The sequence below is a fragment of the Salmo trutta genome, chromosome 2, assembly GCF_901001165.1.
Source record: "Salmo trutta chromosome 2, fSalTru1.1, whole genome shotgun sequence".
NCBI classification, from domain to species: Eukaryota; Metazoa; Chordata; class Actinopteri; order Salmoniformes; family Salmonidae; genus Salmo; species Salmo trutta.
Genome location: NC_042958.1, coordinates 63,149,276 through 63,176,221, shown reverse-complemented (window position 1 = coordinate 63,176,221; position 26,946 = coordinate 63,149,276). Strand labels below are relative to the sequence as shown.

At 45.5% G+C, this 26,946-nt stretch overlaps 1 protein-coding gene across 2 annotated transcripts; it reads left to right on the top strand.

Annotated features, from left to right (window-relative positions):
- Positions 1–12,800: 12,800 nt before the first annotated feature.
- LOC115160530 (serine/threonine-protein kinase BRSK2) lies at positions 12,801–26,577 on the top strand. 2 transcript variants are annotated; one of them, XM_029710699.1, is made up of 19 exons: positions 12,801–14,169; positions 14,391–14,485; positions 17,007–17,092; positions 17,500–17,640; positions 18,178–18,294; positions 18,431–18,464; positions 18,735–18,803; positions 19,152–19,298; positions 19,678–19,709; positions 19,886–20,050; positions 20,396–20,493; positions 20,886–21,039; positions 22,834–22,894; positions 23,794–24,433; positions 24,527–24,575; positions 24,722–24,845; positions 25,238–25,448; positions 25,939–26,022; positions 26,313–26,577. In XM_029710699.1, exons 1-19 carry the CDS (start codon positions 14,085–14,087, stop codon positions 26,534–26,536), a joined length of 2,616 nt encoding a protein of 871 aa, XP_029566559.1. In that variant the 5' UTR covers positions 12,801–14,084; the 3' UTR covers positions 26,537–26,577. The 2 variants fall into 2 exon arrangements, with proteins under 2 accessions (XP_029566559.1, XP_029566563.1); XM_029710703.1 differs by having other exon boundaries at positions 12,804–14,169; positions 24,154–24,433.
- The last annotated feature ends 369 nt before the right edge of the window (positions 26,578–26,946 follow it).

Here is a 26,946-nt window from a genome sequence, read left to right as displayed (position 1 = left end):
TGTATTGTACAGTAAACACACAAGGGGTTGTTTATGTATAAACGTTTACCTTTTGGTGTCTCCAGCAGTCCTGCTATTTTTCAGAGGGCAATTGAGGGCGTACTTCAAGGGATTCCATATGTTGCCATTTCCTTTGATGACATCCTGGTGACGGGGAGGAGTGACCAGGAGCATCTGAGCACGATGACTGAGATACTACAGAGATTGGAGAGTGCGGGCTTACGTCTCAAGCGGAGGAAGTGTACCTTCATGGGGAACAAGGCAGTGTTCCTAGGACACAGAGTGGACGCCATGGGTGCCCATCCGCTCAATGACAGGGTACAAGCAATCCAGAACGCACCTGCTCCTAAAAATGTGACTGAGTTAAAACCTTAACCTGGGACTGCTAAACTATTATAACAGGTTCTTGCCAAACGTGTCAAGTGTTAGCACCTCTTCTTACACTGCTGCGTAAAAAGAGACAAAGTGGCAGTTTGGACTTCGTTTGTAGAATCAAAGAAACTGATGCAGTCATCGGTTGTGTTGGTTCACTACGATTCTCTTGTGTGATGCGTCACCCTACGGGGTAGGGGGAGATCTGTCATACCGTATGCAGGACTGATAAGGGAATTTATATGCTTAAAGGTAATGACTAAACAATTCCACCCTGAAACGTAATTATGACATTATGTAACATATATAATGAATAATTAGACAAACGTAACTATTAGTAATCATTCGATTCTGTAACATGTATAATGAATTAGAATGATAAACTTCAGTCTAATAAGGTTTGGTCGAGACAAGTAGAAATGTGTGTGTGTGTGTGACTAAGAATATACCGAGAACAATTCAACTGTGTATGACCTGACCTGGCTAGAACTCTGAGAAACCTACGGCAGGACAGGGAGTCCTGTCAAGGTCCCTCTAATCTCGGGGGAATGGAACTGCCAGTTTGGTAATGATAAACAGTGGTGAGAACCATGAGGAAGGATACATTCCACCTACTGTTCGTGTGTATGTATGTGCGTAGGCTATCAACTGTTTGTGTGGAGGTATGTGCGTAAGTAGGGAGTGAGTTATAAAATGGATGTCTTTGTATTATGGACTTTAGAACGTTCTCGTGAATAAACTGTACGAACCTATTATTAAACCCAGGGTCTTACAAACCTCGGGGATTGGTCAAAGCTTCAAATAATTGTTAGTTATCATCATTGGGATTGAAAATTCTGGTGACAAGGACGGAACTGAGCGACTAATAGGGTTGATGTCGAGAACTCTTAACCCAGCAGGAAATAACTATTCCCAATTAGACAAAGAGGGGTTAGCAGTAATGTTTGGGGTTCAGAGGTTCCATAAATACATATATGTCAGGAAGTTTACCGTACGCACAGATCATAAACCTTTACTGTCTCTTTTCAATGAAACGAAGGCAGTTCCACAGATGTTGTCAGCGGGAATCCAGAGGTGGACAGTGACGTGGAGGGCTTACGAGTATGGCGTCGTTTTCGAGGCAGGAAAGTACCATGGGAATGCAGATGCCTTGAGCCGTCTTCCACTGCAGTACATGCCCATTATAACAGCTCAAGAGAGGACAGAGTGCTAATGTTCGTGGACACAGACACGGCACTCGTCACTGCAGAGTAAGTGATATCCTGGACAGGTAAAGATACGATACTGTCTAGAGTTAGAGAACATGTGGTAAGGGGATGGCCACAACAAACAGAAGGGACTGAATTCACACCAGTGTCAGGAAAACCAATGTCAGGAAAACAGAGTTGAGCGTACAGGATAGTTGCGTTTTGTGGGGAGCACCAGTGATTGTCAGGCTATCCTACAGCAACTACATCAGAGTCACCCTAGGGTCTCATGTATGAAAGCGTTGGCTAGGAGTTACTTATGGTGGCCAAAACTAGATCAGGAGATAGAGAATCTAGTCAAGACATGTAACACGTGTCAGGAACACAGAAAGGCACCAGTAGCAGCTCCCTTGGGAGTTTACAGAGAAAACTTGGAGAATATTGCACATAGATTACGCAGGGCCATTCATGGGGAAAATGTTCCTGATAATCATTGATGCACATTCCAAATGGATGGATGTGTATCCTGTTAGTTCTGCTTCATCCACTACTATAGATGAGCTACGACCAAGCTTTAACAACCAAGGGATACCTGAGATGGCGTGGAGCGACAATGCCACCTATTTCGTGAGTACAGAAACACAAGAATTCTTCAGAAACAACGGTATTGTGCATGTGACATCTGCTCCATATCATCCATCTTCAAATGGACTGGCGGAATGCGTAGTACAGACATTCGACGAAATTATGAAAAGTGCAGAAGGGAGCAAATCAGCAAAAGTGTCACGTGTTCTGTTCAGCTACAGAATAACACATCAATCCACAACAGGACTTTCTCCTGCTGAGTTGTTATTAGGTCGTAGACTACGCTCCACACTGGACCTATTCTATCCAGACCTGAAAAGAAAAGTTGAACGCAAACAAAACAAACAGAAAGAGAACCATGACAAACATGCCAAGGGCCGAAGTTTTGGAAAGGGGGACCCTGTCCTTGCCGGAAATTTCAGTCATGAGCCAAAATGGCTTTCTGGATTCATAGACTCAGTGACTGGTGCTGTTTCCTACAAGGTAATGTTGGGAGATATGTTGATCAGATTCTTTCCAGACTGGATGGAACAACAAGTGAGTTACCAGTTGTGATGGCAAAGGACAGGCTGTTCTCTTGCTATCCAAGTGCTTCTGTGGTGTACGTTCCACAGACAGAGACTGTAACAGAGGAAAAAGGTGACCAAGAGAAAAACCCAGAGTCAGATACTCTGAACCCGGCTCAGAACCAGCTGGTGGCTTTTCCACCGTTGAGAACGAACACTACCCCTCATGTTCGTCGTTCACAGAGGCATGCAAAGCTTCCAAGCCGCTTAAAAGGCTTTGAAATCTGAACAAGAAGAAAAAAAAACTGTGACATAAGGTTTATTGTTTACACTGACTTGTTTAGATCAGTAGAGTACATAACAAGTTTAAAAGGATGTTAATGGAACTTTATTTCATAATTAGTTCATTAACGCAATAGAAGAGTATATGGAATGTCTTGTGTTGTACATGTACATCCTAAAAAGGGTTTATTCTTGAAGATGTTATATTTAAGCAATAAGGCCCGAGGGGGTGTGGTATATGGCCAGTACACCACGGCTAATGGCTGTTCTTATGCACGACGCAACGCGGAGTGCCTGGGTACAGCCCTTAGCCGTGGTATATTGGCCATATACCACAAACCCCCGAGGTGCCTTATTGACATTATAAACGTGTTACCAACGTAATTAGAGCAGTAAAAATACATGTTTTGTCATACCCGTGGTATACGCTCAGATATACCACGGCTGTCAGGCCTCAAACTACCCAGTTTATAATGAAATCTTAAGAGGGGTGGAATGTGGTAATGTGGTATTAACGTCATTACACATACACGCCACCAGGTGATGTAGCACTTGAGTACCGTTCGGTAACATTGTTCGAGTATTGGAATGCACCCCGATACACACGTTGAGTGCAGCTGCAGCTGCCTGCCTGTTACACCACGCTCCGGGTTAGTAATAAAGTAATCAGTTCATAAACAGCTACTCCCTCACTGCTTCCAAGGCATAAAGAGCTCCATGGGTTATTAACCACATTTTGTCATGATATATGGGCAAACCATTGACGGAGAAGCATGCAGCAAGCTTTAGCGCATTCGGTGCAAGCATGCAATTACTCTCACTGCCACCGGTGTCAACTTAGTGCCAAAAGTCCAAAATGACAAATTGTACATTTATCAATCTCACTGCCTCAAGTCCCCAACAGAACATGGACTAGTGTACTCTACCTGTTACTGCATAAAGTCATGCTCTAAGAAACAAAATAATTCTGCCACAACCATGAATGACTCTTCTCTATATCTCACCTCTTGTTCCCATTACACTTTATTTTTCGCCCCTTCATTTCAATCTCTTCCTTCACCCAGTCACTGTGACCTTTGTCTCATCCTTCACTCTTTCTTTTAGTCAATGGCATAGAGCCCTTTGGTCAGCCGAGACCCCTCTAAGCTATTAGACTAAGAAAACAACAAGGGAGAACGTCATTATTCACTTAATGGCGAGGAATAATTGTTGACTCCTGTAACGTGTACGCTAGGAGTCGGGAAGCAAGTTCAGGGAGTGTATTTAATAAACAAATGAACATGGAACAAAAACAAAGAACACGGGTAGCATACAGACATGAACACTGGAATAGAAACAACACCTAGGGAAAGAACCAAAGGGAGTGACATATATAGGGAAAGTAATCAGGCAGGTGATGGCGTCCAGGTGAGTCTGATGAGGTGCTAGTGCACGTAACGATGGTGACAGGTGTGCGTAATAATGAGCAGACGGGTGACCTTGAGCGCCAGACAGGGAGTATTCGTGACAGTACCCCCTCTCTGACGCGCGGCTCCAGCCGCAGGACGTCGACCAGATGGACGGTCCTGGGGACCAGGCCGGTCTCTTCTGCTGAGGCGCGGCAGCCTGGCGAGCCGGCCGAGGCACCCCCAGTAGCGAGCGACACCCGGACCTGACATTGCCTACACTAAACCCCCCAAAAAAATCAACACTCCATGATGCTTCCTTTTGGTGAGGCGTTATTCTGTAACGTGTAAGCTGGGAGTCGGGAAGCAAGTTCAAGGAGTGTATTTAATAAATAAACATAGACCGAAACACGGGTAGCATACAGACATGAATACTAGAATAGAAACAATGCCTAGAGAAAGAACCAAAGAGAGTGACATATATAGGGAAAGTAATCAGGCAGGTGATGGCGTCCAGGTGAGTCTGATGAGGCGCTGGTGCGCGTAACGATGGTGACAGGTGTGTGTAATAATGAGCAGACGGGTGACTTTGAGCGCCGACGAGGGAGTATACGTAGTAGACTCCATGATTGTGGTTTACCTGATACTTCACACAAAATATATATCATAATACCGTAAGCCACAACTGTGGTGGGATCTCCTTCTATAATTGTGTAGAAGGAGGAAACACAAACATAACGTCTTAATTGGGCCACCATGAGCCACCAGAATACCTTCAATGCCAGGGTTGGGGTGAATTCCATTAAAATTCCAGCAAATAAAGTAAACCAAATTTGACTCTTTAAAAAGCACTGAAGAGAACAGGAATTCAAATCAGAATTTCAGTGCACTTCCTGAATTGACTGGAATTGAAATGGATTGACCTAAACCCTCTTAAATTCACCTTGGCATAGATTCTACAAGTGTCTGGAACTATATTGGAGGAATGTGACACCATTCTTCCACGAGAAGTTCCACCATTTGGTGTTTTGTTGATGGTGGTGTAAAACGCTGTCTCAGGCACAGCTTTAGAATCTCCCATAAGTGTACAAGCCCCCATTCTCCTTTGAGACCCCTCTTTCAAAGTCACTGAGATCTCTTCTTCCAGTCATGGTAGCCAAAATAATAGGCCGTTGGGCATTTTTATACATGACCCTAAGCATGGGATTTTAATTGCTTAATTAACTCAGGACCAACACCTTTGTGGAAGCACCTGATTTCAATATACTTTGTATCCCTCATTTACTCAAGCGTTTCCTTTATTTTGGCAGTTACTGTACCTGTATATTTTGCTGTGTTTTGTATTTTTGTTAATTTTCTATTTGATATGTGTTTTGAAGTGTCCGGTATCCCTGGGATATGTGCTGTCACAATGCATATGATGCACGCATCTGTAGGCCAATTTAGAAACTGTAAAATTAGTCCATGAGCCAGACCCCCAAATGTTGGCCGTTGGGCTCACATGGGCCGAAATTATCTTAGTGATATATATTTTTTTAATTACTTCATTACCCATAATTGTACCTGCTTCCATGCCATTATGTGATGTCATGAAAATGCATCATAATGGCTGCATCATAATGCTTTTGGTAAAAAATCTCAAACTATATGGCTCTGCAAAACGGGTGTTGGAGGTGTCCACTCACATATCAACAACTGCATATCTCATGGCCCGCTGCCCTGTTTTCCCCACTAACAATGAAATCCTTCCAAATAATGCTGTCAAATAAGGCAAGGCTCATAATTAATCAAGAAAGCACTAGGTTTAAAACATAGGCAACAAATGTGAGCTGGTAGATTAGTCGGCCCATTCTGCAAAGGGGGAAAAATAGGCTACAGTCCCACTGTCACGCCCTGACCATAGAGAGCCCTTGGTTCTCTATGGTGTTGTAGGTCAGGACGTGACTAGGGGGTGTTCTAGTCTTTCCATTTCTATGTTGGTGCTCTTAGTATGGTTCCCAATTAGAGGCAGCTGATGTTCGTTGTCTCTAATTGAGGATCATACTTAAGGGTTCCCTGTTCCCACCTGCTTTGTGGGATATTGTTTGTGTATGTGCAGGTAGCACTACGTTACTTTACGTTTCGTTGCTTGTTTATTGTTTGAAAGTTTCACTTAAATAAAAGATGTGGAACTCAACACACGCTGCGCCTTGGTCCGGCCATTCAAACGAACGTGACAGAATATCCCACCAAACAAGGACCAAGCAGCGTGCAATGGTGGGAAAAGTGAGTTGGACCTGGGAAGAGATCATGGGAGGATGCGAGACCCTTCCTTGGCAGGAGTCGCCAGGAAATTAGGAAGGACAGCGACGACGCCGGGGACCGCAGCCACAGAAACCCCAAGTTTTTTGGGGGGGGCACGAGGGGTGGTCGGCCGAGCCAAGGAGAGAGCCAGAGCCCGCCTGGCAGTCGATGGAGCAGTGTGAGGAGGGATATCGGAGAATGATGTTGGCTAGGATTATGCTGCAGCACAGACGTGCTGAAGAGCGTGACACCAGTCCGGTGCCATCTGAGCCTGTCAGCAGTCTGGTGAAGTCTGTGCCGGTTTCACGCATCTGGCCTCCAGTGCGCCTCCCCAGTTCGGTACGTCCTGTGCCAGCTCCCCGCACTCGCCCTGAAGTGTGTGTCATCAGTCCGGTGAAACCTGTACCAGCTCCACACACCAGGCCTCCAGTGCGCCTCCCCAGCCCGGTACATCCTGTGCCGGTTCTTCGCACTCTCCATGAGGAGTGTGTCTTCAGTCCGCTGCCACAGAAACCCCAAGATTCTTTTTGCGGGGGGGATGGGCACATGGAGCTGTCGGCTGAGCAGAGGGAAGAGCCACAGACCGTTAGGGAGGCGATGGAGAAGTTGGGGGAGAGAGAGAGGAGAGAGATGTTGGTCAAGTGTGTTCTGCTCAACATTCGACCTGAAGAGCCTGTCAGCAGTCTGGCGAAGTCTGTGCCGGTTTCACGCATCTGGCCTCCAGAGCGCCTCCCCAGCCCGGTACGTCACTCGCCTTGAAGTGTGTGTCATCAGTCCGGTGAAACCTGTACCGGCTCCACGCACCAGGCCTCCAGTGCGCCTCCCCAGCCCGGTACGTCACTCGCCTTGAAGTGTGTGTCATCAGTCCGGTGAAACCTGTACCAGCTCCACGCACCAGGCCTCCTGTGCGCCTCCCCAGCCCGCGACGGTCAACATCCCGGAGCCTCCAGCGACAGTCAACGGCCCGGAGACTCCAGCAACGGTCCACGGCCCGGAGCTTCCAGCGACGGTCCACGGCCCGGAGCTTCCTGCGCCTGTGCCATGGCCAGAGCCTTCTTCTGCGCCGGTGCCCAGTCCAGGCACGGCGTCCAGTCCCGCTCCATGGCAGGAGCCTTCCTCTGCGCCGGTGCCCAGTCCAGGCACGGTGTCCAGTACCGCTCCAGGGCTGGAGCTTTCCTCTACGCCGGTGCGCAGTCCACGCTCGGTGTCCAGTCCCGCTCCAGGGCCGGAGCCTCCTCTGTGCCGGTGCCCAGTCCAGGCACGGCAGCCAACCCAGCTCCATGGCCGGATCCGGGGTCTGGACGGGGGCTACGACCCGCACCGGCGCCGCCACCGACACTAGTCACCCCCCCCTACCCTCCCCATTTGGTTTCAGGTTTTGCGGCCGGAGTCCGCACCTTTGGGGGGGCTACTGTCACGCCCTGACCATAGAGAGCCCTTGGTTCTCTATGGTGTTGTAGGTCAGGGCGTGACTAGGGGGTGTTCTAGTCTTTCCATTTCTATGTTGGTGCTCTTAGTATGGTTCCCAATTAGAGGCAGCTGATGTTCGTTGTCTCTAACTGGGGATCATACTTAAGGGTTCCCTGTTCCCACCTGCTTTGTGGGATATTGTTTGTGTATGTGCAGGTAGCACTACGTTACTTTACGTTTCGTTGCTTGTTTATTGTTTTTGTTTGAAAGTTTCACTTAAATAAAAGATGTGGAACTCAACACACATTGAGCCTTGGTCCGTCCATTCAAACGAATGTGACACCCACCTTGGATGTTCGCAACAGACATGCAGGACAATAAATACATTTGTAGCCGGCCATAACCTACTACTATACTGTTTTAATATAAATAACAAAACAGAGTCCTTGATGATAAAAGAGGCCCAGAAGAGGTGAGGCTAACTTCTGTCTTTCTGTGAAGCTCAATGGCTTCAGCAGGGACTTTGTTGAGGTTCTGCATGATTGGAGAGACATGTTGTTCATTATAATACAACAACTTTGAACACTGAAGGATTAGGAATTCAATGGAAACATACTGATAAAGGACATTACATTACAGCAATGGCAGAGACATGCTCACCACAGTCCACATACTCCACATCCCCAACCACGAACTTACAGTGAGCTGTTGGGAGCCCTTCTCCACTCTCTACTGCTCCATGGTTGCTCACAGCTCCACCATATTCTCCTTCATCTCCCTGCAGTGCTCAATCATCACCTGGACCATGTTGACCAACTCCATCTACCTTTCCTCCATGGTTCTCCCCTGGACCTTCAGGCTGATGTCCAGGCTCTCTAATCCTCTATCACCCTTGGCCTTGGTCCGCAAGTTCCTGGTGGTTGGGGGGCTGAGGTTTCTCTGCTCCTGGATTGAAACATTTATAACGGAGTTCGAGGGCCACCCAAAACATTTAGTTTGGCCTTCCAGAGGCTTCCAGAATGATATTAGCCTACACTACTGTTCAAAAGTTTGGGGTCACTTAGAAATGTCGTTGTTTTCCATGAAAACATACATGAAATGAGTTGGAAAATGAATAGGAAATATAGTCAAGACGTTGACAAGGTTATAAATAATGATTTTTCTATTTAAATAATAATTGTGTCCTTCAAACTTTGCTTTCGTCAAAAATCCTCCATTTGCAGCAATTACAGCCTTGCAGACCTTTAGCATTCTAGTTGTCAATTTGTGGAGGTAATCTGAAGAGATTTCACCCTATGCTTCCTGAAGCACCTCCCACAAGTTGGATTGGCTTGATGGGCACTTCTTACATACTGTTAGCAGTTGACGTTATTCTTTAATAACACAGACCCCAAAGCAAATCAGGGGGAGGAAAATAGGTTTATTCAAATAGGACAAATCATGCTTGGAAGTAGATTTTCATTCTCCCCTGTCCTCAGTGATGCACTCCAGTGATTCTCTCCTGTGGTTCTCCCCTGTGATTATCTCCCAAGAACAAAGGGACCGGATCTAGTTTTTTAACCCAGCCCTAGCCTGTGGTTGACCAATTAGAAGTCATTGCGGTACAACTGGACCAATGGCCAAATAACAAGTATCCTATTTCAGGCTCACTGTATAGACAAATTCCTCCCATGTCTCTGACCTATTGATACATAATTCCCTATTACAGAAAAAACACTATTTCCATTGATCGTTAATTATATTGACTTCTCGTCCTCTTGACCTCTCGTACTCTGTCTCTGCGCTGTATATTTATCTTCAAAATATTCTTATAGTACCATACGGTCAAGCTGCTCCCACAACAGCTCAATAGGGTTGAGATCCGGTGACTGTACTGGCCACTCCATTATAGACAGAATACCAGTTGACTGCTTCTTCCCTAAATAGTTCTTGCATACTTTGGAGCTGTGCTTTGGGTCATTGTCCTGTTGTAGGAGGAAATTGGCTCCAATGAAGCGCCGTCCACAGGTTATGGTATGGCATTGCAAAATGGAGTGATAGCCTTCCTTCTTCAAGATCCCTTTTACCTTGTACAAATCTTCGACTTTACAACCACCAAAGCACCCCCAGACCATCACATTGCCTCCACCATGCTTGACAGATGGCGTCAAGCGCTCCTCCAGCATCTTTTCATTTTTTCTGCGTCTCACGAATGTTGTTCTTTGTGATCTGAACACCTCAAACTTAGATTGGAAAAAAGTGTTATGGACAGACCAATCTTCCTCTGTCCAGTGTCTGTGTTCTTTTGCCCATCTTGGTCTTTTCTTTTTATTGGCCAGTCTGAAATATGGCTTTTTTTCCCATCAGGAAATCCAGGATCCAGTTGCAGAGGCAGGTGTTTAGTCCCAGGGTCCCTAGCTTAGTGATGAGCTTTGTGGGCACTATAGTGTTGAACGCTGATCTGTAGTCAATGAAAAGCATTCTCACATAGGTGTTCCTTTTGTCCAGGTGGGAAAGGGCAGTGTGGAGTGCGATTGAGATTGCATCATCTGTGGATCTGTTGGGGCGGTATGCGAATTGGAATGGGTTTAGGGTTTCCGGGATGATGGTGTCGATGTGAGCCATGACCAGCCTTTCAAAGCACTTCATGGCTACCAACGTGAGTGCTACGGGGCGGTAGTCATTTAGGTAGGTTACCTTCGCTTTCTTGGGCACAGACAATATGGTGGTCTGCTTGAAACATGTAGGTATTACAGACTCGGTCAGGGAGAGGTTGAAAATTTCAGTGAAGACACTTGCCAGTTGGTCCGCACATGCTCCGAGTACACGTCCTGGTAATCTGTCTGGCCCGCGGCCTTGTGAATGTTGACCTGTTTAAAGGTCTTACTCACATTGGCTACGGAGAGTGTGAATACACAGTTGTCCAGAACAGCTGGTGCTCTCATGCAGGCTTCACTGTAGTTTGCCTCGAAGCAAGCATAAAAGGCATTTAGCCCGTCCAGTAGGCTCGCATCACTGGGCCGCTTGTGGCTGGGTTTCCCTTTGTAGTCTGTAATAGTTTGCAAGCCCTGCCACATCTGACGAGCGTCAGAGCCAATGTGGTAGGATTCAATCTTAGCCCTGTTTTAACGCTTTGCCTGTTTGATGGTGTACAAACAAAGGAATAAAACAAGCATAGGACTATAGTTGGGGTACAGCAGTTGGACTAAGCTCATGAGGCATTTATAAATTACTAGCGGTACCCCGCCCCCCTCCTGCATATCAAAAATATATTTATCTGTTCAGCTTTCTGGTCTCTGGATATACCATTATTCTCTACTCCGGAGTATATATTTTTTTTTTTATCTGTGGGGTCATGGCTTGTTTTCTACATAAAATTCAATCTTGTGAGAGGCCTATCCTGAACCCATGGTATCCATATATAGGCCTACTGAAAAACAGTATAGGCATAGCTGCAGGAAGGCCTAGTGGAGATTTGGGGAGGCAGGTAGCCTAGTGGTTGAAGTGTTGGGCCGGTAAACAAAAGGTTGCTAGATCAAATCCCCGAGCTGACAAGGAAAAAATATGTCGTTCTGCCCTTGAACAAGGCAGTTAACCCACTGTTCCTGGCTGTTATTGTAAATAAGAAGATGTTCTTAACTGACTTGCCTAGTTACATAAAAAAATATATGTTTAGGGGTGCTGGGTGGGAGTTTATCAAATATTTTTGTAGCCTAAATACAGATAGATTAGAGCCTTCTCTTTTCAGCAGTAGTCATTTGCATTCCAAACTGTTTTCCCTGCTAATGTATTTTTAAATATTGTGAAATGTAGCTGCTGTTCAATGAGGCAACCAGTTGGTACATCCTCCATTCAGGCTGCAAAAAGGCGTTGGTTTCCTCCTTAACTCGACTCAATGTCACCTCCGTGGGAAAAAAAAATATGCATACTGTCTTTAATAAAACAAAATTTTACACCACCATTTTCGGATGTTGCACGTTGAGTATATTGTTCACCCCTGGTTGAATGCAGTACACAACAGAAAGTAGCATTAGCCTAGCATGGTGGCAGAAAATGTTGTTTTATTAAGGCAGCACGCATGTTTTCCCCCCTTTTTTCCCCCACCGAGGATCCATTAAATCGAGTAAAGGAGACAACCGACGCCTGCACAGCCTGAATGGAGGTTGTTTTATGTACAAACCGGTCGTCCGGGGACACTGGTGTATTACTGACTTGGGCACTTTAATTCCAGATGATAGTGAGGATCCATAGCGCTCACTAGCGGCTGGCCAGGCTACTTCATTATCAATGTGGCGTCACAAATAAATCCTGTAGACCTATTATATTTGTTTAGCAATGGAATTACATGATTATCTTTTAAAACGAATAATATTCAGTATTTGTGTCCGACATGCAATAAAACATTGTAATTGTCCATACAGCTATTGTTGTAGTAGGCTATTTGCGCCTTAATTCGAATCATAGGCCAATGTGTAGGTTAAAGCCATTTGACAGAATTTCTGTTAAAAAAGAAACAGGCCTAGGCTTCATTAAATGTAGCTTGTACCTTACTAAACCTAGCCGACATTCTAATTCAGAAATCAACCAGTTTACATCAATGACTTTCGCATGGTCAGGTAGGGGTAATTGTTAGGCTGCTATTACCAACTTTGTCCAAAACAAAAGATGGGTAAAATGTATCGCAAAATAAATATAATCTTTATAAAAGTTAGATTCATCCACGGTAAGAACTTATTCCATCGTTCAAAACAAATGTGCTTCTGCTTGCAAAAGCAGTGCCGCATATACGATGTATCTGAGGCGAATGCGGAGAGACGAGCGTATTTGAGGAAGATCACAGGGAGGGGTAAAGAGAGAGGATGGAGAGGGAGTGGGGACCCGGATGCTGATGCGAATGAGGCGAAGGAAGACGAGAGAAAAGATCGATTTACGGCAAGAAAAGCGAAGGACTGTAAAACGGGGAGGCCCTCTCACGCAATGTGTGCAATGCTATGAAAACGTGTCGATCTAGTATGGTGTGAATACATATGCAGATATTTATTTTTCACTAGCAAATCGTTGAATTAATGATATTGGAACCGGCGAGGGAGGACACGCCAAAAGGAGGGAGAGAAGATGCTGTGATACGCTTAGCCTACTGGCAGGGCTAGAGCGAGAGGGAGGGGGAGGGTGATACGGTAAAGATGGTTGTTTTGCAAGGGACGCATCTTTCCTCTAAAAAAATCGCAACAATGTGGCTGTTGGACGAAACATATCATTTCGCGTTACAAAGAAACTTCAAAATGATCCGATTTTGACAGACGCTTAAAGACGTGGATAAACGTTAGGCTAGGCTAACCACAGTGTATGGACGCACTTGTGTGGCTAATAACTCGAAGATAACATGCTGCTCCACCTGTGATATAGGCCTGACACAGTGAATACCATTTACATCTGTCTGCATTGAACTATAAGGACGTTTTATGTTGCAATACGTTGTTTGAATGAATTGATGTAGCATCCCAATGATAGTAACCTGTTTATGATCAGGTTGCAGATAGAAAAGGAATGGTGCAGTCAAAACTAATGTTGATAAATATCTATTGATGGTTGGTGCTGCCAAACAGATAGATATTGGTACTGATCTCTGTTGATTGACCAATGTATCAAAAGCAAAGCTGTTTCAAATCTGAAAACTGTGACATATAGGCCTACCATGTTATCAATCTTGTCATACTTGTTATCATGATAGTAGTCGCTATTTTGAGTTTAGGCTAGTGCATAACATGATATGTGTGTCATAGCAATCCATTTACTCAGCTGTTGCCTACCTGGGAATCAAATGAAAGCAAGATACATGAGTCCAGAACCACCTATCCAGAAAGAAGTAAAACCACAATTCTGAATTCAGGACTTGTCCGGTCTTTAGCTCTGAATATAGACCAACAACTCCAGTCTATCTCAAAGCAGCGTTGCAATATTTTTCCTAACCATTACCATTGTTATCCAGGCTTCCTTTTTTTCATCCGGGGGCGATAATTCATGAAATCCACCTAACTGTAGAGCTAGTTGTCACCATTAGCCGTTATTAAGTCGTAGCCAATAGTTAGAGCAGTATGAGTAAGGAACTGTCACTAAGTCAGTCAGCTCAATATGTTGGGCCATATCGACTGGAAAAAACACTGGGGAAGGGCCAGACAGGTGAGTTCTGAATTTCACCGTTTAACAACAACAACAAAAATCTGTGTGAAAAATAATAGTGTGTTTATTATGGGATGGATGGACGGGCGAGTGGGTGCAGTGGATGGGTGGATAGACGGACAGATAGATGGAAGTCATATATGTGTTTTGTGAATGTGTTAAGAATGCGTAATACCCTGATGTTGGTCAGTGTATGGTGAGCATGTGACTCGTTCTCTCAGGCCTGGTGAAGCTTGGAGTTCACTGCATTACAGGACAGAAGATAGCCATCAAAATAGTCAACAGGGAGAAACTGTCCGAGTCAGTTCTGATGAAGGTAAGATAATGATGACGCAAATAAGGATATCCCAGTATGATGACTAGTTTTCTAAAAACGGACAACATTATGAGTAACTGGCTGTTTGCAGTAGTTGGGTCTTCCAATAATATGTTTTAGTTCACTTAATTTTAACATTGTCATAAAGAGCACATGTTCAACTTAATAAAAAACACTTTTTCCCATCTCAAGAGGTTAAATACAAAATGGACAATAGTAAGTGGCTATTAAGTGCCAAATAAAGTAACAAGGTTGACCGTAACAGGGTTGACAACTTCCTCTTAAATCAGCCATAAATCCGCTTGTGTCAGGGGGAATGGAAGCTTGTTGTGTGCAACAGGGAGGGGCAATTGAATGCAAACTTCACAAAAAATATCAATTGCTAAAACATTTCTAGCCTGTCTATCTATGGGTAACAGGGTTGACGTGTTATGCTCGACCAGCTCAGTTTCCCACCATAAAAGTAGTTCACCTGCTTTTACACAATTATTTGACCATTAGATGTTCAATATCTCTTTTGAAAAAATATATTTAGATAGGATTAGGTTCACCATATTAAAACATCAGTTCATGTAACAGAGTTGACCTGTTGAGGAGGAACGCCTCACCAATATCCAATGGTAGAGCGGGGCGCGAAATACAAAAACCTCAAAAATGCTATAATTTCAATTTTTCAAACATATGACTATTTTACACCATTTTAAAGACAAGACTCTCGTTAATCTAACCACATTGTCTGATTTCAAAAAGGCTTTACAGCGAAAGCAAAACAATAGATTATGTTAGGAGAGTACACAGCCAAAAATAATCACACAGCCATTTTCCAAGCAAGCATATATGTCACATAAACCCAAAACACAGCTAAATGAAGCACTAACCTTTGATGATCTTCATCAGATGACACTCCTAGGACATTATGTTATACAATACATGCATGTTTTGTTCAATCAAGTTCATATTTATATCCAAAAACAGCTTTTTACATTAGCATGTGATGTTCAGAACATGCATTCCCACCCAAAACTTCCAGTGAATTTACTAAATTACTCATCATAAACGTTGACAAAATACATAACAATTATTTTAAGAATTATAGATACAGAACTCCTTCATGCAATCGTTATGTCAGATTTTAAAATAGCTTTTCGGCGAAAGCACATTTTGCAATATTCTGAGTACATAGCTCAGCCATCACGGCTAGCTATTTTGACACCCGCCAAGTTCGGGGCTCACTAAACTCAGAATTACTATTAGAAAAATTGTATTACCTTTGCTGATCTTCGTCAGAATGCACTCCCAGGACTGCTACTTCAACAACAAATGTTGTTTTTGTTCCAAATAATCCATAGTTATTTCCAAATACCTCCGTTTTGTTCGTGCGTTCAGTTTACTATCCAAAGGGTAACGCGTGAGCGCATTTCGAGACAAAAAATTTCAAAATGTTCCTTTACCGTACTTAGAAGCATGTCAAACGCATGTCAAACGCATGTCAAACGTAAAATAGCGATAATATTCCAACCGGACAATAGTGTTTTCATTCAAAGAGGAAAAGAAAAAACAGCAATGTCGTGGGACCGCACATCTCCAATCTCTTTGTCACTATGCAGACCACTGACAAACTGTGCTAGTATACTCTGCCCAGAGACAGGAGACGCCTCAATCCGCTTTCTGAACGCTTTAGAGAGCCAATGGAAGCCTTAGAAAGTGCTTCGTAACAGCTCAGATACTGTAGTATCTGGTTACTACTATAGATAGAGAACCAAAAGAAGAACTACAAATTTACAGACAGGCCACTTCCTGCTTGGAATCTTCTCAGGTTTTTGCCTGCCATATAAGTTCTGTTATATTCACAGACACCATTCAAACAGTTTTAGAAACTTCAGAGTGTTTTCTATCCAAATCTACTAATAATATGCATATTCTCGTTTCTGGGCAAGAGTAGTAACCAGTTTAAATCGGGTACGTTTTTTTCTTCCGGCCGTGAAAATACTGCCCCCTATCCACAACAGGCTTTAGTTAAAATAAGGCCCAGGTTTTTTTTTTACCTTAAAATGAATCACTAATAATGTATTTTATTGTATTTACTTTACTTACTTACGTAGGCGTATGCTGAAATTCAGCTTTTAGTGGCAAATGTGTACAATTCCAAATAAACCTTAAATATATATATATATATATATATATATATATATATATATATATATATATATATATATATATGCAATATACATAGTAATTACTGTTAGGAATAGTAATGAAATTACATGCATGCAAAGGCTCTTCAACAAGACATATTTCATCAAGTATGCATTAAGAGTGAACACTGGAATGTAAATTCCTCTACAATTTTATATCGCTCTCTCTTCCCCCCTCTCTCTTTCTATCCCCATCTCTTCTCTCCCTCCCTATATCCCCCCTCTATCCCCCTCTCTCACTTTCTCTCTCTCTCTCTCTCTCTCTTGCTCTCCCCCTCTCTCCCCCTCTCCCCATCTCTCTTTCTAACCCCCCTGTCTCTGTCTAGGTGGAGAGGGAGATTGCCATCCTGAAGCTAATTGAGCATCCGCATGTGTTGAAGCTGCATGACGTTTACGAGAATAACAAATACCTGTGAGTTCATTCATTGTACATTCAGGTGCGCCCCGCGGCTCTGCCTGTGCCCTGTAGCTCTAGACCCGTGGGTGTAATGTGTAAATATTAATCAAAGGACTGTATAAATCTGCTGCGTCTCTCTCTCTTGAAGTCTGCAGCCTTCTGCCATCAAACCTCCCAATGACTTCAGTGCATGTTCTACGCAAATATCCTAATTACACAAGCCTGTCCTCAAGTTAGGATTCAACCCTCTTTGAATTCTTGCTCAACTTCCCTCCCTCCCTCCCTCCCTCCCTCCCTCCCTCCCTCCCTCCCTCCCTCTCTCTCTCTCTCTCTCTCTCTCTCCCTCCCTCCCTCCCTCCCTCCGTGCCTCCCCTCCCTCCCTCCCTCCCTCCCTCTCTCCCTCCCTCCCTCCCTCCCTGTAGGTACCTGGTGTTAGAGCATGTGTCAGGTGGGGAGTTATTTGACTACCTGGTGAAGAAGGGCAGGCTGACACCTAAAGAGGCCAGGAAGTTCTTCCGACAAATCATATCGGCCCTGGACTTCTGTCACAGTCACTCTATCTGGTAAACGACTCTATTCATGTACAAAACTTATTGTGTGTGTGAGTGGCCTGTGTCGTCCAGCGGTTAGAGCCTCTACTAACTTCCATGTCTTTCCTCTACTGTCCTATTGTTCAATAAAGGCACAACAAATATGAAATGATTGGGACTGCCCACTTTAAAAAAAAATGTAGCATTTAAAAAATAAAGTATACCTTAGCAGCGCCTGATTGAGCTTGCCTGGTGCAATGGAAAAACTTGATTAGTCCCAAAAGTGAAAACCCTGCCCAACTTGCTCTCCAGGCTCAATCAAATGGTCTGGTGTGGTCTCATTGTTTTTATGCTTCCTTATGAGTAATTCCAGTCTATTCACGCCATCCGTCAATATCTCACTAGTAATGTCATTTTATTCGAATCTATTCTATTTTACTCGCTCGGTGTTTTAATGCTTACGTCAGTAGATAATTCAAGGTCTCACTAATAAACGAATTATATTCCGTCCTATCCTATCCCACTCAACTCTACTCTGCTCTACACTGTTCTATTCACGCCATCCCACAGTCACAGGGACCTGAAGCCGGAGAACCTGCTCCTGGATGAGAAGAACAACATCCGCATCGCAGACTTCGGCATGGCCTCCCTACAGGTGGGGGACAGCCTGCTGGAGACCAGCTGTGGGTGAGTATGCTGTGTGTGCGTGCGGGTGTTTGTGTGTGTGTGTGTGTCTGTGTGTGTGTACATGCAGTGTGTGTGTGTGTCTTATGTGCTGGTAAAAGCTCGCGTCTTCTCAAGCCCTCACTTCTATCCATTTCAGATCCCCACACTATGCCTGTCCAGAGGTGATCCGGGTAGGTTCCTTCTCATCTTCCCTTTTTGTTATTTTAAGTGTCTAAGATCATCCGACCAAGTGAGATATAGAAATGTAATGATTGATAAGGTAAGAGTTTACTGATACCAACATGTGTATGTAGGGAGGGATACATGTTGCATAGTACACATCTCTCTCTCTGTCTCTCTCTGTCTCTCTCTGATTCGCTCTCTCTCTCTCTCTCTCTCTCTCTCTCTCTGTCTCTCTCTGATTCGCTCTCTCTCTCTCTCTCTCTCTCTCTCTCTATCAGGGAGAGAAGTATGATGGTCGCAGGGCAGATGTGTGGAGCTGCGGAGTCATCCTCTTTGCTCTGCTGGTGGTGAGAAAGTGTCCCGTTTTCCCTCTTTGCTTACGTCTTACACCTACCCAATCCTTTCAGATCGAGAGGAGGGGCTAGGGGTCAATTTGGAATTGAGTATTTGTGGAATTGGGTTATAACCTTGTGACCCAAAGTAACTGGTTGGCACAAATGAAGCCTAGCCCTCGACTAAAAAGTATGTTCAATGGAGATTCGCCATTGAAGGTGCTTCTTTGTCCAAGACTAGGTTTAACCTGTGTCTGGATAACCAGCCCAACATGTGTTTGTATGTGTAGTCACGCCTCCCATTCCTTGTAAAAGGGCCTATTTAACAGGAACGTCCCTGTTCCCCTGTCCTCTCCTCTGTAGGGTGCCCTACCATTTGACCATGACAACCTGCGTCAGCTCCTTGAGAAGGTGAAGAGCGGGGTGTTCCACATGCCCCACTTCATCCCCCCGGACTGCCAGGCCCTGCTCAAAGGCATGATTGAGGTCGACCCCGACAAGAGGCTCACGGTACGAGAAAGGAGGATAGGCAGGCAGAGGGGAAGGGGGAGAAGGAGGGAGAGGTCAGGGGAAGGGAGACGGAGGGGTGAGAAGGAAAAGGGGACGAGGGTGATCCCAACTGAGGATTTAGCATACCGTATTCAATTAGGTTTTTCAATGACGTCTTTGAGGGTCGCATCCAAAATGGCACCCTATTTGAATATGCTGCCATTTGGGAACGAACAAGATGAGATTGAGATGCCTAAAATGTAGGCAAAAGTGATGAGGGAATCTCTTTCCAATTCCAAAAGTCAGGCACAGCAGGAATTGTTTACACCTTGCGCTAGCAGCCATCTGTGTCTTGGAGCAGACTGTACTAACCGTTCCATCTGCCCTCTCGCCCTTCCAGCTCGAGGCCATCCAGAAGCACACCTGGTATCAGTAAGTATGGATTAGTTTGGTCTGCCTTTGAATTATAAATAGGGAGGCATTGGGAATTTGAAGTTGATGCCAAGCATTGTGTATGGTGCCCAGTGTTTTGGGTCACTAACATGGGGGTGTGTGTCTTTGTATGTGTGTGGTGCGTGTATCTGTGTGTGTGTGTGTGTGTGTCTCAGGTCGGGTCGTAACGAGCCTTGTCCTGAGCAGCCCGCTCCCAGGCGGGTGTGTGTGGGGCGCATCCTGTCGCTGACCGAGTTGGACCCGGACGTGCTGGACAGCATGCACTCTCTGGGCTGCTTCAGAGACCGCGGGAAACTCACCCGCGACCTGCAGTGTGAAGAGTACGTGTGTGTGTGTGTGTGTGTGTGTGTGTGTGGCATGTGTCTTCTCTCACATTTCTCTCTTTGTCATCTGTCTCTTTCTTTTGTTGTTTTGTCTAGCTGGACCCATGTCCACCTTTTGTGTCTTCTTTCTTCTTGTGTTCAACCTGTCTCTCGTCTTGCTACCTTCCTCCAAATTGTATTCCTGAATTGAAATCGTTCTACACAAATCTCCCCTTGACGTTCGTTTTGCGATTTACGAGAAAGTCCAAGTGCGTATCTCAAGATTCAAATCTCTTTAAAGGCCTCCCTCCCTCCCCCTCTCGCTCTCTCTCCGTCTCTCCCTCCGTCTCTCCCTTCCCCCAGAGACAACCAGGAGAAGATGATCTATTATCTCCTGTTGGACAGGAAAGAGCGTTACCCCAGTTACGAGGATGAGGATCTGCCGCCCCGAAATGACGTAGGTGAGTCCCTAGGTGTCAGGAGCGAGCCACTGACTTGACTCCGTCCCTGTCTGGTCCGCTGTCTTCCTCCTGCCCCTCTTGTCTCTGTGTCTCGGTGTGCACCGCGCTCCTGCTTCTCCTCGGACCCACCTTTTAAACCTAATTCCTCATTTTGCCGTGCGAATCTGGATACTGATGCATAGGAGTGTGGGGTAGAAGTGTGTTTGGGGAAAGGCGTGTTGGGGGGGGGGGGTAGGTGTGTGTAGGGGCTGCCTGTGTGTGTGTGTGTGGGGATATTTTGAGTAGTTGTGATAGCCTTACTATGTACATTGTATGTTCTGATTAAGGGGGTGTGGGGGGGTTGGGGTGGCTCTTACTGCGTAATGGACTAACTCCGTCCTGGTGTCCCTCAGCGGACCCCCCTCGTAAGCGCGTGGACTCTCCCATGCTAACGCGTCATGGCCGCTGCCGCCCGGAGAGGAAGAGCCTAGAGGTGTTGAGTGTGACCGAACAGGGGTCTCCCACCCCGACCCGCAGGGCCCTGGACACGGCCGCACACAGCCAGAGGTACTGGAGGGGTGTCACACACACGATCGGCAAACACAAAAAAAAAAGGCAAATGCAGGCACACGCTCACAAAGACAGACAGGCACACACACACACACACATACACACACACACACACACATACACACATATTACATACGTACTAGCCAAAAACATTTTGTTAGCCACATACAGTGCATTCAGAAAGTATTTAGACCCCTTGACTTTTTCCACATTTTGTTACGTTACAGCCTTATTCTAAAATTGATTCAATTGTATTTTTTCCTCATCAATCTACACACAATACCCCATAATGACAAAGCAAAAACAGGTTTTTAGAAATGTTTGCAAATGTATTAAAAATACAAAACTGAAATATACATTTACATAAGTACTCAGACCCTTTACTCAGTACTTTGTTGAAGAACCTTTTGCAGCGATTACAGCATCAAGTCTTCTTGTGTGTGACGCTACAAGATTGGCACACCTGTATTTGGGGAGTTTTCCCATTCTTTTCTGCAGATCCTCTCATGCTCTGTCAGGCTGGATGGGGAGCGTCGCTGCCCAGCTATTTTCAGGGATGTTCGATCAGGTTCAAATCCGGGTCTGGCTGGGCCACTCAAGGACATTCAGAGACGTGTCCGGATGCCACTCCTGCGTTGTCTTGGCTGTGTGCTTACGATCATTGTCCTGTTGGAAGGTGAACCTTCGCCCCAGTCTGAGGTCCTGAGCGCTCTGGAGCAGGTTTTCATCAAGGATCTCTTTGTATTTTGCTCTGTTCATCTTTCCCTCGATCCTGACTAGTCTCCAAGTCCCTGCCGCTGAAAAACATCCCCACAGTATGATGCTGCCACCACCATGCTTCACCGTAGGGATGGTGCCAGGTTTCCTCCAGGCTTGACGCTTGGCATTTAGGCCAAAGAGTTCAATCTTGGTTTCATCAGACCTGAGAATGTTGTTTATCATGGTCTGACTCCTTTAGGTGCCTTTTGGCAAACTCCAAGCGGGCTGTCATGTGCTTTTTACTGAAGAGTGGCTTCCGTCTGGCTACGCTACCATAAAGACCTGATTGGTGGAGCACTGCAGAGATGGTTGTTCTTCTGGAAAGTAACTCTGGAGCTCTGTCAGAGTGACCATCGTGTTCTTGGTCACCTCCCTGACCAAGGCCCTTCTCTCCCGATTGCTCAGTTTGGCCGGGCGGGCAGCTCTAGGAAGAGTCTTGGTGGTTCCAAACTCCTTCCATTTAAGAATGATGGCCACTGTGTTCTTGGGGACCTTCAATGCTGCAGAAATATTTTGATACCCTTCCCTAGATCTGTGCCTCTACACAATCCTGTCTCGGAGCTCTACGGACAATTCCATGGCTTGGTTTTTGCACTGATGTACACTGTTAACTGTGGGACCTTATATAGACAGGTGTGTGCCTTTCCAAATCATGTCCAGTCAATTGAATTTACCACAGGTGAACTCCAATCAAGTTGTAGAAACATCTCAAGGACAATCAATGGAAACAGGATGCATTTGAGCTCAATTTCGAGTCTCATAGCAAAGGGTCTGAATACTTATGTAAATAAGGTATTTCTGTTTTTTCCATTTAATAAATTAGCAAACATTTCTAAAAACCTGTTTTTGTTTTGTCATTATGGAGTATTTTGTGTAGATTGATGAGGAAAAAAAATATTTCAGCAATTTTAGAATAAGTCTGTAATTTTATTTGTCACATTTTACTTGATGGTAAAATATATTTCGTTCTCTTCACCTTTATGATGATGACCTTTGACCTTTGACCTTTGACCTCTTGTGACCCCTCTACAGGTCTCGATCAGTCAGTGGGGCGTCCACCGGCCTCTCCTCCAGCCCTCTCAGCAGTCCCAGGGTAAGAGGCTTGTTGGCCAACGCATTTAACATCCACTCTGAAATGATAAAGTATACAACGTTGACTCTGAACTGTCTTTTCATATACAGTATATGTCAGATAATGGTTGTCTTTTTTGCAACGTTCAAAGATTCATTGACGATTTTAACATTGCTTGAACATTGCGTTAATGTTGCTATAACGCTTCCTCTAACTCACTCAAGCTCCTTGGTCATTCTGAGCCATTTTACATGTCATACCACACTATCAGAATAATTCTCACTCATTTGGAGTTTCTTTGGCATTTCTCTTCCTTTTCTTCTTTCTCTACACCACACTTTCTAGAATATATGGCACAACTTTAAAACGTACGTATTTTGTAAAGCAACACAGCACATAAAGTAAAGTTAAAGCATGTTTGGGGTTGCAGAGATGTAAGATATATTTTGCACCTCCCCTTGTTGATCATCGTTGGTAGTCATTGTTGGTTTAAGGTTTAAAACATTTTTTTTTTTTTTGTGTTCCACTGTAACCGTGAAAATGTCAACATATTAGTTGAATTAATATTTTCCGGATCAGCAAAAGCAGAAACAGAGTCATAATGTATTGCTTACGCCATTTTGTAGTTTTTGTCTTCTATACTATTTCTGACATGGAGGGATTTTTGTGTGCTGGGTTGTCTAAAGTGTTAGCTGAAAGTGATACAAAAAAAAGAGTGAGGTTGGAACATAAATGGTTAAATGCAGGGTCAGAACTAATGCTTTTACAATCAGTTATACAAACAGCTCACACCATCAGTGCAGTTTCTTCACCATCATTCAAGAAGCACTCCTTTGTCATAACCCATAACACTCATTTCCATCCCTCTTTTTCCATTTTCCCATCCCTCTCTTTCTCTTCTTCTTTTCCATCCCCCCCAGTCCTATCAGAGCCCTGTCTTCACGTTCAGCCAATCAGACGTCACTACCACCACCCCTCACACTAAGGACCCATCCAAACCAGGAAGTGCTACCACGCCTCGGTCGGCCCGAGCCCACGACAAAGCCAAAGCGGCCCAGAACCCCAAAACCCAGACCCTGCCCACCACTACCAAGGGCGGTCCCGCCACCAATCGGCCCCACCTTCAGCCCATCAAGTCTCTCCCTATCCACAACTCACCCTCCCGCTCGCCCTCCCCCCTCCTCTCACCCATCCCCCGCTTCTTCTTCTTCCCCTCGCCCTCCGTGCTCAAGTCGGTCACTAAGAGCTTCTACCCCAACTCTACCCACTCTGTGTCGCAGGTCACCCCCCAGGGCTCTCCGCTGCCCACCCCCATGGGCACCCCCGTCCACCACCCCCACCACCCCTCCTCCTCCACCCCTCCCTCCAACTCCTCCTCGTCCTCCTCCTCACGGGCGGAGGGAGGCGGAGGGGTGGGCTCCCTGTCCCTGACTCCACCCTCCAGCCCCGGGGGGAGTGGCGGCATGGCGGCTAGCAGCTCGGCCCACTGGAGGACCCGTCTTAACTCGTTCAAGAACAACTTGCTGGGCTCACCCCGCTTCCACCGCCGCAAGATGCAAGGTAACACCGTAGCAATGGATTTTAAACCATTTCAATTGAGTTTGAGCAAATTAGCATACAGAACTACATGGAACAAATGTCCTGTTTTCTCAGTACCCACATTAGAGGACATGTCCAGCCTGACCCCAGAGTCCAGCCCTGAGTAAGTCATACACACACACACACACACTCATGAACATGCCTCCCAGATGCCCTACGCCGAGGACCAACTCATTTTACCTCGCCACAACCGTCTCTTTGTGTGTCTGTCTGTTTGTCCGTCTGTGTGTGTGCGTCATGCTCCCTCAGGCTGGCTAAGAAGTCGTGGTTTGGGAACTTCATCAGCCTGGAGAAGGAGGAGCAGATCTTCGTGGTGATCAGAGACAAGCCGCTGAGCTCTGTCAAGGCAGACATCGTCCACGCCTTCCTCTCTGTGAGTATCTGACTCTGCACTGATCATCCTGAGTTAACAATGTCCGAGACTTGTCTTGAGAAAGGCCTACATTCTAGCTAGTTGTTTTTTTTAAAATCACACTTCAGTCCTAGTAATATGGTCATGTTTTTGAAGTGTTAGGAATTTCTTTTCAATATATTTTTTATATTTTCAATACAATCCGTTTTATTGACAGAAAAACGTGTCGATGTGGCTAAAACGGAAGAGTTCAACTCTCTCTCGATCATTCTCTCTACTACCCCCATCTCACATTGACCCTCTTTATCTGTCTCTCCCTCTTTTACTTTCTCTACCCACCTCTCCTTTCCTTTCTTTTCATTACCCCACGTATTTATCCCTCCCTTTACTTACCCTATCCAACCCCGGCCCAGATCCCCTCCCTCAGCCACAGCGTCATCTCCCAGACCAGCTTCAGGGCCGAGTATAAGACCTCCGGCGGCCCCTCCGTCTTCCAGAAGCCTGTGAAGTTCCAGGTGGACATTGCCTTCTCCGAGGGAGAGAGAGAGCGGGAGAGGGAGAAAGCCGAGCGGGAGGGCAAGAGAGAGGCGGGCATCTACAGCGTGACATTCAGCCTCATATCAGGCGAGTGGAGCTTGGAATGGAAAGGACAGGTGTTCATTCTAATGCTGTTAGTTGGTGATTGACAGCATCTGGTTTATATGGTGGATTGGATTGTTACAGTTCATGCAAATTAATTAAAGTAGGGCAGGTTTGTTATGGTGGAAGGGAGAGCTTTGACTGTGCTTTTGGTAAATGCTACTGTGCAAAGTGTGTGTGTGTGTGTGTGTGTGCGGTGCGGTGCAGGTGTGTGTGTCTTCATTGCTGGTAAAAGCTTTCATCTTCTCAATGCCTGTGTGTGTGTGTGTGTGTGTGTGTGTGTGTGTGTGTGTGTGTGTGTGTGTGTGTGCGGTGCGGTGCAGGTGTGTGTGTGTCTTCATTGCTGGTAAAAGCTTTCATCTTCTCAATGCCTTTGTGTGTGTGTGTGTGTGTGTGTGTGTGTGTGTGTGTGTGTGTGTGTGTGTGTGTGTGTGTGTGTGTGTGTGTGTGCGTGCGTGTGCGTGCGTGTTCGCAGGTCCTAGTCGCAGGTTCAAACGAGTGGTGGAGACCATACAGGCCCAGCTTCTCAGCTCCCACGATCAGCCCATGGGGGTCTCTGGTGAGTCACACACATTCTGTTACTCACACACACCGTTTTCCCACATCCAGGTTCACGTCATGATAACTTAAATGAATAATCCATCATTTGCTTTGTAAATGATTGAAATTGTTAGAAATGTTTGTATATGTTTACAAATAATGAAATATGAATGTATTTATAGTATGCGCACTATTAATAGTTGATTCGTTATTTGTGACGATTATTATAGTGTTTACCCCACATTCTTACACACACTGGTTTCACCTACATGAATGGAGTCACTGTATTCTCTCTCTCTCTCTCTTCAGACCCCTTCCCAGACGAGAAGAACAGTCGGCCCCACGGGACCCCCACCCGCCAGAACTCCCGGCGCTCCGAGGGCGGGGGCGACCGGTGCGAGTGGGGCGAGCGAGGGGGCGAGCGAGGGGACGGAGGAGGCATCGGAGGCAGTGGGGGGGTCCTGCAACGCCGAGGCTCCGGGAAGGAGAGGACCCGACTACTGTCCTCCAATGGAACACAGTCCCAACCCTGAGAGAGAGAGTGAGAGGGAGAGAGAGAGAGAGAGAGAGAGAGCAAAAGACAGTGAGAGAGAGCGAGAAAGAGGGAGCAAAAGACAGAGAGAGAGAGAGAGAGCAAAAGACAGAGAGAGAGAGAGAGCAAAAGACAGAGCGAGAGAGAGAGCGAGAGAGAGAGAGAGAGAGAGAGAGAGAAACCAGTCGGGTAGCAGGTGTCCAAACTCCACTGGTGAAAAAAATAAGACATTGTTATCAGACAAAACCCAAACCATGAGATACACAGTACCTCCCATTCCACCCCCAGAAGATGTCTCAACAAGATGCTTTTAGCCTGAACACAAGCTGATATTTTTTTTCTGCTTTTCACCTGTGTTAAAATATACATTCATGTTGATTCACTGAATCAAGCAGGGATCCCATTCAAACC

What these genes read in the sequence shown, in the direction of transcription:
- LOC115160530 (XM_029710699.1), top strand. Translation starts at nt 14,085, where the DNA reads ATGAGTAAGGAACTGTCACTAAGTCAGTCAGCTCAATATGTTGGGCCA. An exon ending in TGTCACAGTCACTCTATCTG is followed by an intron (nt 17,641 to 18,177) that starts GTAAACGACTCT and finishes GCCATCCCACAG; the next exon opens with TCACAGGGACCTGAAGCCGG. An exon ending in TCAGCCCATGGGGGTCTCTG is followed by an intron (nt 26,023 to 26,312) that starts GTGAGTCACACA and finishes CTCTCTCTTCAG; the next exon opens with ACCCCTTCCCAGACGAGAAG.